This window comes from Vigna unguiculata, chromosome 6, assembly GCF_037176805.1.
Source record: "Vigna unguiculata cultivar grain cowpea cultivar isolate G323 ecotype 2 chromosome 6, ASM3717680v1, whole genome shotgun sequence".
NCBI classification, from domain to species: Eukaryota; Viridiplantae; Streptophyta; class Magnoliopsida; order Fabales; family Fabaceae; genus Vigna; species Vigna unguiculata.
In genome coordinates this window covers 29,790,044-29,804,907 of record NC_140797.1, presented here as the reverse complement: position 1 = coordinate 29,804,907, position 14,864 = coordinate 29,790,044, and the positions used below count along the sequence as shown (strand labels likewise).

The window sequence follows — 14,864 nt, the reverse complement described above, 5'->3', positions numbered from 1 at the left end:
AAAAAAAACACCTTTCTTGAAGATACAAGAGATGAAGAGATACTTCCTCTTAATCACACTGAGAACAAACCAACTTTCCTAGCAATAACAACAACACCCAATCTCCCAACCCCCTTAGGAAAAATTATCGCTCCACTCACAGTAAGTTTTTCAAAGTTATTTTAAGAACAGTCAGAGAAACTCATTGCAATCACAACACTAGAACTTTGATTCTCAAAAAGGTAAGTGTACAAGTGAAAACGAGTTCTATTTAAAGCTATTCGAAATCTGGGTCTAGTAGTTGAAAAGGCAAATCCAAAACTGTTAAGGATAATTGATTATCACTTATGATAATCGATTATTCTAGTGCGCTTTCTAAAAACAAAAGTTCGAGCAAATATCCGATTATCCAGGGAGATAATTGATTATTCCATTGGATTTTTGAAAAATTGAACACAACTTCAGATAATTGATTATCCTAAGTGATAATCAATTATCACAGTGAATTTTACAAAATAAGAGGATCCAGAAAGATCAAGAGCATGTTGTTGATTCTAGTTTATTCTAAACTACTTTAAAATATATTTAACTTATTTACAAGATGACTTTAAACATAAAAACACATGTCTTCAGATCATCTTCCAATTCGCTTGAGATTCCTTGTCATCATTAAAATCTTGTTTAACTTTAAGTCTTGCTTTTGCCAACAATCTCCCCTTTTTTTATGATGATCAAAACAATATGTTTAAAGTATATGTAATGTCATGCAATCAGAAGTCTTACAAAGATAATAGTTAAATAAGTTAATTTCAATGTGTTCTTTAAACTTTTCTGCCCCTATTTTAATCATAAGAAAAAAATTATTGCTCATGAAGAAACTCCCCCTCAATTTGATAATGATAAAACAACAAGGCTTAAATATACATTTGGTCCCTATTTTTGTTGATTTTATTCAATTTGGTCCCTATTTTCATTTTATGTTCAATTAGGTCCTCATTTTTGTCAAATTGTGGTCAATTTGGTCCTTTTCACTAACGGTGTTTAAATAGTTAATGTTTTTGAACAGTACATGCCACGTGTCAGCTCCTAGTTTTTTTGATTTTTTTTTTAATTTTTTTAATTTTTTTTAAAAATTTTTTAATTTCAAATAAAGTGTTCAAGTGTCAAGTCACAATTGTACCACGTGTCAGTTTGTGGTAATATTATTTTTTTGTTCAATTTAGTCCCTATATTCGTTATTTTTGTTCAATTTAGTCCCTATATTCGTTACTTTTGTTTAATTTAGTCCCAAATTTTGTGAAAATAGAACCATTTAATTTTTAAAATTGACATTATTATTAGTTATTTTTTAAATTTAATTATAAATTATAATATTTAATTATTAATTAAATATAATTCTTAGATTCAATTGTTAAATAGAACATAATTATTTAAATATTATTAAAATATAATTATTAAAATTTTAAAAAAATATATATTAATATTTGTAAAATTCGCATTTAAATTTAAAATATTAATATTTTTATTGCATTTTAGATATTAAAATCTAAAATATTTTATATGTGAATGTTAATTTTACAAATATTAGTTTATTTTTCTAAAATATTTTGAATATTTAAAATATTTTTATATATCAATTTTAAAAATATTTTAGAATATAAATATTAGAAGAAAAAAATAATTGTATTCTTATAATATTTTAAATAATTATATTCTATTTAGCAATTAAATATAATAATTTATTCAATTTATAATTAAATTTAATAATTTATAATTGAATTTAAAAAATAATAAATTTAAAGGTTAATTTTAGAAAAGATATTAATATAATTTGTATAAAAGATATTAAATTTAGTGTCAATTTGAAAAGGACAAAATTGATTTATTTTATTAAAAATTGGGACTAAATTGAACAAAAATAACGAATATAGGGACTAAATTGAACAAAAAAGATAATACTACCACAAACTGATATGTGGCACTAGACTTGACACATGGCACAATTGTGACTTGACACGTGGACCATTTTTTGAAATTAAAAAATTAAAAAAAAAATTTTAAAAATTAAAAAATTTAAAAAATAAAAAAAAAATAAAAAAAACCAGAAGCTGACACGTGCCATGTACTGTTAAAAAACGTTAACTATTTAAACACCATTAGTGAAAAGGACCAAATTGACCACAATTTGACGAAAATGAGGACCTAATTGAACATAAAACAAAAATAGGGACCAAATTGAATAAAATCAACAAAAATAGGGACCAAATGTATATTTAAGCCAAAGAACAAATAGCTCAGAAAAAAAAATCCTTGATTAAAGAACAAACAACTACATTGATCATCATTTTATTTAAAACAAACAAATAACACTAGTACATTCCCCTTAAAATTTCATACTCATGTCATCATCTTCATCATCATCATGAGTAAATTCTTGATCAAGTCTTATGTTCATGTTTAGGAGATTTTTTTCTAAAGAAAAGGATGTGTAACGACCCAAATTAACACATAATTATACCAATTTAAATCATTACATAAGTAATAATCAACCGCACATAAATGTAAATCTATATACTAAGTATTCACAATCCTCCAAAATTATAAGTTGATTTTTCAAAAATAAGATATTTAATGTCAATGAGGCACTGCTAATACTAGGTATATACATATATACCTGCGTCCATTCATATTCACCAACTCACAATTAGAGATGGCAAATAAACCCGCCCCGTGGGTATTGCCCGAACCCGTTCTCGTTTTGATGGGGAATCCCCACATTGACTGGGTATGGGTATGGGTATGGGGAATCCCCAATTTTTTCAATTGGGTATGGGGATGTACATATCCCCGCCATAATACTTGTAAGACCCGTAGAATTTGATTAATTAAATAAATAAATAATTAATAAATGCGGATGGACAAATCATTTATGACATTAAATTATAGTTGGTATGACGTGGAAAAGTACTAGCTTAAATGGTTGAGAGTACTTTGATTGTGTGTGAGGATTATGATGTTTGAATTGGGTTGTTAAGCATAAAATACGATTAGTTGAATTGGTTATACTATGAAATGGTGATTGAGTGGTCATGGATTCAAACCTTGGAAAATCCAAACTAAAATCTTAATTTTTTTGGTGTTTTGGCTTGGAATTGAATATGAAAGGTTGGGGAGAAAACCCTAGAGTGGGCAGAGAGGTGGCTGGAAAATGGCCATAAGGATGTGGTAAATTGCATTTAACAACTCAATTATGACTTAATTTTCGGGTATAGTAATTAACATAATTTTAGACACCCTTTAAAAAGAAGGATTTGGCTTAAAGTTAGGGTTTTTACAAAACTGAGAGTATACCAGAAAATTAGGCACAAAAATCAGAGAGATTGGTGAGGTGGAGTGAGGTTCTAAAGTCAAGTGAGAGCACACCAATAGAGGAGGGAACGTGGTGATAATTGGAGTTCTTTAAAGCAAAACACCTGACGGCAATTGCCTGGCCGCCACGCGACACATAGGAGATCTTCATTTTTTCTGGGTTGGGATGAAGCGCCTGGCGGTAGCAAGTGAACCGCCAGGTGGCGCGAGCGGGTTCTGGCTCGAATCAACATTTTTGGTGATCTGGGCTATTTTTGATCGGTGGGAAAGTTATTCGTGGTTATTAATAGATGAATTCGATATTGTATGACGTGCATTTTTACGCATTAGTAGGTATAAGTGAATGAAACAATGATTAAATGTCAAGGGTAGGAAAGCGGGGTATAATTAGGGTGTAATTGTTGTGATCCTTGCTAAGTATAATGGTATTGAGATTGGAGGGTTGAAATTATTGGATTTGTTAATGCCAAAATGGGAGAGATTGTATTGAGATAGGTGATAGGGAGTGAACGGGAATGTTGGAAGGGGTGAAAGAAACCAGAGTGGTTCCCAGGTCTGATACACCGCCTGGCGGGAGACAAGTTACCGCCAAGCGACAGCGTTACATCAGTGGCATGATGGAATATTGGTTGGACTGGTTCGGGTTGGATGTGGTATAGTTCATGTAGTTTGTGCAATAATAGTGGACGTGAAGGAATTTGGATGTGAGATGAATTGGACGCTTAGGAGAGTAGAGACGTAAGTATGGTTAATAAGATGTGGTGAATTAGAGGGGGGATAGGGAAGAGAACTTTGACAGATAAGTTTTATGGCTAAATATACCTGCAGTGGGGTGAGTACTCTTTGGTCAAGTGGGGTATCAAAATAGGGGCACATCCTGTGAGCTTAATGGAAGAATTAATCATACTATGGTCATTCTATGATATAAAATGTATATGTGTGATAATTGGCTGTTGGGGAATTGCTAAATAATCTTAATTAGAGTAACTCACAGGCAAGATAGGATGAGAGGGCTCATACTGATATTAACCAATCTTGGTGTTACAATATTTAGTGAAAACGAGTATTCCGGGTAGTACAAATGCATGTATGAGGTCTTAACAGCGGAGTGGAGTGTAGAGAAATTAGTACCTGGCGGGGTTCTGATATGGCACCTGGCGATGAGGTCCAATCCGCCAGGCGATAGCAGCGGAACAGGGAAGCTGCCTAGCTGGATGCGCCTGGCGATGAGAGGCATTACGCCAGGCGGTAGTGAGAGCAACAGTGGATTCTGTAGCGTTGGCGCCTGGCGGTGGGGGCTGACCCGCTAGGCGGTGGCTGTTAAGTCTGCATGTTTTGAGGCGCTGTGCGCCTGGCGGTACGCGACACCTGCCAGGCGGTCTGGGAGCTGGCAGCGCATGGCGGCACGTGTCCCCCGCCAGGCGATTCGTACTGCTCCAGCTTGGAATTTGGTTGTGTAATTGTGATCTACAAGACGTCTAGTGGTGCTTTAAAGGTGGGTTTGCTAGTGTTCCTTGAGTTGTGGCTCGGAACGTATCCCTTGAGTTGTGGCTCGGGATAGGGGTTAAGCACGTGGTATTCCTTGAGTTGTGGCTCAGAATAACATCTCTTGAGTTGTGGCTCGGGATGGCGGATGAACACGAGGAACCCTTGAGTTGTGGCTCGGGTTGGCGAGTGTTGCTGGTGTGAGTGTGCTGGTTGTGGCCAGTACGGATGGGTCCAGATAGATTGCCCTCCTCAATTGTTGGCTGACGAGTTTGGTAGTCTTGGGACGATATAGACTATGTTCGTATATGGGAACTCTACCTGGCGTTACGGTGTATGATTCGTAGCATTGTTTCCCACATGTGCTCTATCGGTTGTGGCTGATAGGTATGGCATCAAGTCACCTTGAAGTAATCATTAGACGATGTAGAACACGAATAATCTGATTGGGGGTCAGATAGTAGGAATTAAAGTATAGAACAAAAGTAGAATGTTTAAGTATTCATAGTGATATGTGAATATGTATATGAAACTGTATAATTATATATGTTTTATCTGTTAAGCTCACCCTATCTGCGTGTGTTTGGCGATGATCGTGTATGCGGTACACGGGAGTAGATGTTGTTGATGCAGGTGGCTCTAGTGAAGCTTCGCTGCGGAGAGGAGATAGCTTGGGGATTTTATTTTATGATTTTGAATCAGTTGTAAACATTTATGTTCTTGGACTTCTATTTTATAATTGACGAATACTTGTTCTGAATTTTCATTATCGATATACGAAATAAAGACTTAAATTTCCCGCGTTTTGGGAAATGAGGTATTATTAAATGCGACGTTATTATGTATTTTCTTTATTTATTTATAAATTCGTAATATCCTGATGGGATGTTACATTTGGTATCAGAGCAATGGTTTTCAAAAATGATTTTTGGGGTCTATGGGGAGTGAGCTTACCGTGTTGCACTTGCGTGACTAATTGCTTGTATTGTTACATTAATTTTAGATGTGAAATCCTAATTTGAGCTGTGTGTGTGACCAACTATAAGATGTGGCGCGTGCAAGCTATGGCTAACATGAGGAGAAGAAACATTGCTGGAGCTGATGATATAGCTTAGGCGATTCATCGTATGGTGGACGCAATGCAGCCCATAGCGACGCCACCCAGAGTCGTAATGGCACCTATCCGACCAGTCTCTATGGAGGACTTCATGAAACACAGGCCAGCTAAGTTCTTTGGCAAGGCCACTCCTGACGAGGCAGACGCTTAGATGCGGGAGTGTGAGAAGATTTGTAGAGTGTTGGAATGCACAGATGCTTAGAAGCTTTCATTTGTCACATTCCTTCTGGTGGCAGATGCAGAGTACTGGTGGCAGGGGATGCAGTAGTTGATGCAGACCCGTGAGGAGCAGGTAACTTGGGCTACCTTCAGGACAAGGTTCCTGGAGAAGTACTTCCCAGACAATGCGAGGCACGAGCGGGAGGCAAAGTTCCTTACCCTCCAGCAGGGAACTATGACCGTGCAGGCATACATAGAGTGGTTCGAGTACTTGGCTCGTTTTTACTCGCCTGTAGTTACTGAGGAGTGGAGGTGTAGGAAGTTCGAGGGCGGACTGAAACATGAGCTGCGTCGCTTCATTGTGCCGCTTCGGATTAGAGAGTTTCCAGTTTTGCTCGAGTAGGCCAAAACTGTGGAGCAGTTGGAGACGGGGTCTAGAAGGGGAGGGAGACAGCAGAAGACTGCTCCAGATGTCAGATCACAGAAGAAACCTTATAGTAGGCCACCAAATACCTCCTGGAGGCTACAATGCTATAACTGCGGTGGGGAGCACTTGAGGAGAGACTGTACTAGACCTGCCAGCAGTACAAGTGGAGGTAGTAGCACTAGTAAGTGCTACGTGTGTGAGTAGACTGGACACTTTGCACGTTAGTGTCCTAACAGAAAACCAGCTGGGGGTGCACCAACTAAGACACCTGTTGGAGATCGGCCTAGAGCACTAGGGTGTGTGTTCACCTTGACGACTACAGAGGCAACCCCAGTTAGGTAACTTATTGCAATTCTTGTGTTTGTTGTGTGACCACGAGGTTGTGGTGTTATTTAACTCAGGAGCCACCCATTCGTTCGTGTCTAATGAATGCGTGAGAACGCTCGGGCTTGCGATGCGAGAGCTGGAGTGCGAATTGATAGTCGCGACGCTAACATCTGGAGAGGTATCCACCACTTCTATATGTGTGGGGTGCCCCATGGAGGTGGCAGGCCGCAGGTTCAAGCTGAATCTTATTTGTCTGTCGATGGAGGGATTGGACGTGATTCTAGGCATGGACTGGCTGTCGAGCAACCATGTTGTCATCGATTGCGGACGGCGCAGGGTAGTGTTCCCAGATACAACAGGGTTGGAGCTTATCTCGTCTAATCAGGCGGTGAAGGAGATTGAGGCTGGAGCTACATGTTATATGATAGTGGCTCATGTGGAGAAGATGAGTACGGCCGAGAAAATCAGCAAGATTCTGGTAGTGGATGAATACGCATATGTCTTTACGGATGAGATTCCAGAGTTGCTGCCTAGCAGGGATGTTGATTTCTCCATTGACCTCATCCTTGGCGCATGGCCAGTTTCTATGGCACTGTACAGGATGGTGCTTGCTGAGTTAGACAAATTAAAGAAACAGATTGAGGATCTACTTGAGAAGAAGTTCATCCGACCGAGTGCATCACCGCGGAGAGCACCGGTTCTGTTAGTTTAAAAGAAGGATGGTAGCTCCAGGTTATGTGTTGATTACCGGCAGCTAAACAAGTTAACGATAAAGAATAAGTACCCACTGCCGAGGATTGATGACCTATTGGATCAGCTGAGGGGAGCTGCGGTGTTCTCGAAAATAGACTTGAGGTCTGGATACGATCAGATCCTAGTCAGGCCGAAGGACGTACAGAAGACTTCTTTTAGGTCACGTTATGGCCACTACGAGTATGTAGTGATGCCATTTAGGGTGACCAATGCGCCGACCATATTCATGGACTATATGAATAGGATTTTTCGGCCATATCTAGATCAGTTTGTGGTAGTGTTCATCGATGATATCCTGATCTACTCTGAGAGCAGAGAAGAGCATGCAGAGCATCTAAGAGTGGTGTTGGGGATTCTCAGGGAACACCAGTTGTATGGGAAGTTATCAAAATGTGAATTCTGGTTGGAGGAAGTACAATTTTTGGGCCATGTGATCTCAGCCCAAGGAATAGCAGTTGATCCGGCTAAGATCGAGATAGTGGTGAAGTGGGAGAGACCCTAGATACTTATAGAGGTGTGAAGTTTCCTGGGTTTGGCAGGGTATTATCGATGATTTGTGGAAGGTTTCTCCAAGATGGTGAGTCCCCTGACACAGCTTACCAGAAAGGACTAGCCTTTCTCATGGACAGATGAGTGTGAAGCCTGCTTTGAAGATATGAAGCGGAGATTGACTACCGCACCGATACTGGCAATCCTTGACACGACTAAAACATTTGAGGTATATTGTGATGCCTCGTATCAAGGTTGGGTTGTGTACTGATGCAGGATAAACGACCTGTAGCCTATGCATCGAGATAGTTGAAGGTGCATGAGAAAAATTACTCGACATACGACTTGGAGTTAGCGGCAGTCGTGTTTTCCCTCAAGACATGGAGGCATTATTTGTATGGGGCGCAGTTTCAGGTATTCAGCGATCATAAAAGCTTAAAATACTTGTTTGATCAGAAGGAGCTGAATATGAGACAAAGGCGTTGGATGGAGTATCTAAAGGACTACGACTTTGAGCTATTGTACCACCCTGGTAAAGCTAACGTCGTAACGGATGTCCTGAGTAGGAAGAGAATTCATGTGTCAGCCATGATGATTAGAGAGTTGGAGCTGATAGAACAATTGCGGGACATGAATCTGGGGCTGGATATGGGGCCTGGATAGATACGATGCAACATGCTAAGGATCACAAATGAGTTCCTAGATGAAGTTCGAGTTGAACAAGGTAAGGATCAGGAGCTGCGACAGATCATTGGGGAACTGGGCACTGAGAAGAGGAAGGATTTCCAGGTGGGCAGGGACGGTATACTAAGATTTCGGCAGAGAGAGTGTGTTCCTAGTAGTAGAGTCTTGAGGAAGATGCTCCTAGATGAGGGGCATAAGATTCGTCTTAGCATACACCCTGGTATGACTAAGATGTATAAAGATTTGAAAGCTACTTTCTGGTGGACGAGTATGAAGACAGATGTGGCTGATTACGTCGCTTCCTGCTTGGTATGTCAGAAAGCGAAGATTGAGCACTAGAGACCAGGGGGTATGTTAGAGCCTCTGGACATTCCACAGTGGAAATGGGACAGCATTTCCATGGATTTCGTCATGCACCTGCCGAGATCGGTGAGAGGGCATGACTCAATCTGGGTGATAGTAGATAGATTGATGAAGTGTGCTCATTTTCTGCCGATTAATTAGAAGTTGACTATGGATAAGCTGGAGGATTTGTATGTCAGGGAGATTGTCAGGTTACATGAGGTGCCTGTGAGTATTGTGTTGGACAGAGATCTGAGGTTCACGTCGAGGTTTTGGCAGTCTTTGCAGAAGGCCTTGGGTACTCAGTTGAGAATGAGTTCAGCGTATCACCCTCAGACTCATGAACAATCTGAGAGGACTTGTGTGTTAGATCATCTGGGAACTTAAAGTGATATGCTGCCATTGGTAGAGTTCACATATAATAATAGTTACCATTCCATCATTGGAATGGCACCGTATGAGGCATTGTACAGTAGGAGATGCCGGACACCCCTTTGTTGGCAGCAGGACGGAGAGTCGATGGTACTTGGGCCAGAGTTCTTGCAGCAGACCACCAAGAAGGTGAAGATGATACAGGATCGCATGCGTGCAACTCAGAGTCGGCAAAAATCCTATGCAGACAACAGGAGGAGGCCGCTTCAGTTTGAGGCTGGTGATCACGTATTTCTCCGAGTGACCCCTACAGCAGGCATTGGCAGAGCACTTAAATCGAGGAAAATCACTCCTCGATTCATCGAGCCATATCAGATCACGAGGAGGATTGGTCCTGCCGCATATGAGATAGCTTTGCCACTGCACCTGGGAAACTTGCATAATGTTTTCCATGTGTCACAGCTGAGAAAATACATAGCCGATCCTACGCATGTTTTGGAGGAGGATGACGTGCAGGTGCGGGAGGACTTGACGGTGGGAGTCGGACCAGTGAGGATCTTGGATTCTCAAGTAAAGCAACTCAGAGGGAAAGAGATCCGAACAGGGAAGGAGATCCGAACAGTGAAGCAACTCAAGTAAAGCAACTCAGAGGGATGAGCCAACTCAGGAAATGACATGGGAGATGGAAGATGTCATGAGGTGGTCCTATCCTCATCTTTTCGCTGGTAAGTTCTCTTTTTCGAGGACGAAAAATTTTAAAGGTGGGAGTATTGTAAGACCCGTAGAATTTGATAATTAAATAAATAAATAATTAATAAATGCGGGTGGGCAAATCATTTATGACAATAAATTATAGTTGGTATGACGTGGAAAAGTACTAGCTCAAATGTTGAGAGTACTTTGATTGTGTGTGAGGACTTGGGTTTGAGTCCTATGTATGTTAACTTTTGTTATTGTTTTATTATTTAAATTTGTGAAGTCATGTTATGGAATGATATGATGTCTGAATTGGGTTGTTAAGCATGAAATACGATTAGTTGAATTGGTTATACTATGAAATGGTGATTGAGTGGTCATGGATTCAAACCTTGGAAAATCTAAACTAAAATCTTAATTTTTTTGGTGTTTTGGATTGGAATTGAATATGAAAGGTTGGGGAGAAAACCCTAGAGTGGGCAGCAGAGAGGTGGCTGGAAAATGGCCATAAGGATGTGATAAATTGCATTTAACAACTCAATTATGACTTAATTTTCAGGTATAATAATTAACATAGTTTTAGACACCCTTTGAAAAGAAGGATTTGGCTTAAACTTAGGGTTTTTGCAAAACTGAGAGTATACCAGAAAATTAGGCACGAAAATAAGAGAGATTGGTGAGGTGGAGTGAGGTTCTGAAGTCAAGTGAGAGCACACCAATAGATGAGGGAACGTGGTGATCATTGGATTTCTTCAAAGCAAACCAATTCTTAGCAAAAGGATCCAGGTTATGGGAGTTTTACTCGCTTATACATATGTGCATGAATATCTGTATGATTGAATGTTTATTTGAATGTCTCTGTCGGGTTAAAGCTGTATAATTTCACGTTTCTGGAAATTTTCCAGAAACCGCCTGGCAGGTTTTCAAAGCCGCCAGGCGGCTCATACTTTATTTCACGATTTTGGGTTCCTGGGTTAGGATGAAGTGCCTGGCGGTAGCAAGTGAACCGCCAGGCGGCGCGAGCGGGTTCTGGCTCGAATCAACATTTTTGGTGATCTAGGCTGGTTCTGATCAATGGGAAAGCTATTCGTGGTTATTAATAGATGAATTTGATATTGTATGATGTGCATTTTTACGCATTAGTAGGTATAAGTGAATGAAACAATGATTAAATGTCAAGGGTAGGAAAGCGGGGTACAATTAGGGTGTAATTGTTGTGATCCTTGCTGGGTACAGTGGTATTGAGATTGGAGGGCTGTAATTATTGGATTTATTATGCCAAAATGGGAGAGATTGTATTGAGATAGGTGATAGGGAGTGAACGGGAATGTTGGCAGGGGTGAAAGAAACCAGAGTGGTTCCCAGGTCTGATACACCGCCTGGCGGGAGACAAGTGACCGCTAGGCGGCAGCGTTACATCAGTGGCATGATGGAATATTGGTTGGACTGGTTCGGGCTGGATGTAGTATAGTTCGTGCAGTTTGTGCAATAGTAGTGGACGTGAAGGAATTTGGATGTGAGATGAATTGGACGCTTAAGAGAGTAGAGACGTAAGTATGGTTAATAAGATGTGGTGAATTAGATGGGGGATAGGGAAGAGAACTCTGACAGATAAGTTTTATGGCTGAAATATACCTGCAGTGGGGTGAGTACTCTTTGGTCAGGTGGGGTATCAAAATAGGGGCCCATCCTGTGAGCTTAATGGAAGAATTAATCATACTATGGTCAGTCTATGATATAAAATGTATATGTGTGTCAACACCCAAATTTGTCTGGGTTATAATGTATTTTACCTTTTTGTTCTCAAAATCTTATTTTACTTTTATTTTGATTTTTTCTTTTCATCTTATTTTACTTTTATTTTATTTTTTTATTTTTATTTTTATTATTATTCTATTTTTTTATTATTTTATTTTATATTTTTGTTCTATTTTTATTTTATTTTTCGTTTTAATCTTATTTAATTTATTTTTATTTTATTTACTTTATTTTCCTTTTTACTTTTTATTATTTAAGGAAAAAAATGAAATGAAAAAAAGAAAAAGACCAAGAGGTTAACGTAAGGTCTCTAATAGCTATGGGTGGTAGCTAGCTGGCCATGGTCATAATGGCTGAAGAAGGAAGGGGCAGGAAGCAACATCTGCTTCTAGCCTTATCCCATGTCTCGAGGTGGGAAAGGAGCAGGGCAGAGGCACAACAAATATCATCAAGGTCCCTTCATTAAAGGGGACCTTCACCTTCTTCACTGGAAGGCTTTTTCTCATTCTGTTCTCTGCAAGATGAAAAACAACACCTTCACCCTCTTGATTCCAACTAAAATACCATAACCCATTATTCCCCTTGATTCACTCAACAAATTCACCTCCTCTCAATCCCTCCATTATCACTTTCATCTTGGACCTGCACAAACCACCATAACAGAATAGTAAAGCAGAGAAAAACAAAAATTTTCGGCGGCATTGCCGCCTGCGAGTCGGATTGCGAACAAGCTGAGTGACGGCGACTCCGATTGGGGGCGCGACGGTAAAGCTTGGTGGCGTAGCTTCCAAACCCAGTGTGGCTCGCGCATTGGAGAATAAAGAACGGACAAACACCACTAGTAGCCCTCTCGGTGAACGGTGACGAGACTGCGAAGACGGACTAGGTCACGGCGGCCAAGGGGTCAGTTTTTGCAGGGCTCGCGCTACCCAATCGCGATGGCAGGTGCGGTGGTGGCTAGTGCGGCGGTGGTGAGTTGCCGGGATCATGATGCCTTTCTCTCTTGCGGAAGAAGGAGGTCGTGGGTCGAGGAGGCGTTAACGTCGACGTCCACGCCGACGGTGGTCGATGTCGCCGGCGAGGCAGTCACGCGGTGGTGGGATGAAGGTGCAACGGCTGCGGATTCTGCGAGGACAAGGTCTGCGTGAGAGGAGAAGAGGAATAAGCTTTTAGGGTTTTCTGATTTGAGAAAGGAAGAGGTTGGGCTAGCAGCCAGATCCATCCTTACTCTCACACCACCCCTTTTTTAATCTTTGCACACACTCCACTTCATTTAATTTCTCACACCTATGTCTCAGTTTAAGCACCCCACCTATTTACTTCGTGCACCTCCATATTCTGATAACTCTGCACCCCTGTGTTTTGTTTGTTTGGACATGTTTTATTATTATGCTGTGTGTACCCGTATGTTTACTAGCCTTGCACCTCTTGTGTTATGATGTATCTATTTATGTTTACTCATTGCACCCCTGCCGTTTATGTTTCACACTCCTTATGTCATTAGTCCCCATTTGTTGATTGCACCCCACTTTTCACAGTTCACACCCCTCCTTCTAGGTTCACTTTACTTTTAGCTTTTACTCGCTGCACCCCACCTTTTAATAAACTCATCTCATTTACTTCATGCACCTCACACATTATCCATGCACCCTCACATTTTGTTTTTCCACTTTTATCCTTTTTTTTATATTAAATTCTACCTTTATAATTTTCTAAAAAAAATGAAACAAAAATATTTTTAAAATATAAAAAAAATTACAAAAAAATTAAAAATATAAAAATATGAAAAATGTTATTTTTGCTTTATTGTGTCTGTCCGGTCGCCCGCACCGTGTGACATTGATTTTCAAAAATACAAAAAAATAATAATTTTTTTTTCTCTTTTAGTGTCTGTCCGACCGCTCACGTCGTGTGACACATATTTTTAAGTAATTCAAAATTACCCAAAAAATATAAAATTTTCAAAATAGAAAAGCATCAACATTTTCAAACAAAGAGTCCTTTTTTAGAACTACGTGATCCTTGATTCTCCACCGTGAGATACGTAGGAGCAAGGCCAGTCCTTGTCAGGTTCACCACCAAAAAATTTAAATCTTTTTTTTTTCAAATAGTTTTCCAAATTGTTCTTTTTTAAAGAACTACGTAACCCTGATTTCTTATCTTTAATGAGAATACGTAGGACCAAGGTCAATCCTTGTCGGGCCCAAAAATCAAAAAAATACTTTTGTTTCTTTTTAGTATTATTTGTCTCATTATTTTTGGGAAAAATTAATATTTCGAAAACCACATCAACTTTGCACTTTTAATTAAAGGTACCGCCTTCGGACGGGCGCTGTAGGTTGCTAACACCTTTCCTACGCGTAACCGACTCCCGAATCCAAAAATCTGGTTTTTTGCAGACTTGCTTTATTTTTATGGGTTTCCATAGTTTTCCCAAAATAGCTGTGGTGGCGACTTCCAATCTCTTTTTAAAACCCGTTTTCTTTTTCGGTTCGCCTTCCGGTCGCGATTCCGGTTGCGACAGCTGGCGACTCCACTGGGACGCTAGAGAGTCAAGTCATTTAATTAGATATGCAAACTTGATGTGGTTTTTCATTATTTTTTCTTTCCTCTTTCTTTTTATTTTTTTATTATTGTCTTTATTTGCATGTGTATATATTTGTTTCTTGGAATAATTGTTTGTGAATTGTTTTGCTTATTTGTTACATATTTGTCTGGGAAATTTTTTGGCTATTTTGCATGTGGGGTTATGGTATGCATCATCCTCCCTTCACACACACATTGTGCATATCATGAGTGGGCCCTATACCCGGGTCTGTGTAACTTAGAATTAGAAGGGATTGTATAACAGTGCCACAGTGGATGAACTTCCCAAGTGGTCATTGTGAGAACTCCAACTAGAGTTTG

At 39.6% G+C, this 14,864-nt stretch overlaps 2 protein-coding genes across 2 annotated transcripts; both read left to right on the top strand.

Moving 5' to 3' along the window:
• Positions 1-8,780: 8,780 nt before the first annotated feature.
• Positions 8,781-9,518, top strand: LOC146885757 (uncharacterized). Its single transcript, XM_085675083.1, has 2 exons — positions 8,781-9,098; positions 9,294-9,518. Exons 1-2 carry the CDS (start codon positions 8,781-8,783, stop codon positions 9,516-9,518), a joined length of 543 nt encoding a protein of 180 aa, XP_085531209.1.
• A 60-nt stretch (positions 9,519-9,578) lies between these two features.
• On the top strand, positions 9,579-10,142 carry LOC146885756 (uncharacterized). Its single transcript, XM_085675082.1, has one exon. It carries the CDS (start codon positions 9,579-9,581, stop codon positions 10,140-10,142), a length of 564 nt encoding a protein of 187 aa, XP_085531208.1.
• Positions 10,143-14,864: the final 4,722 nt, after the last annotated feature.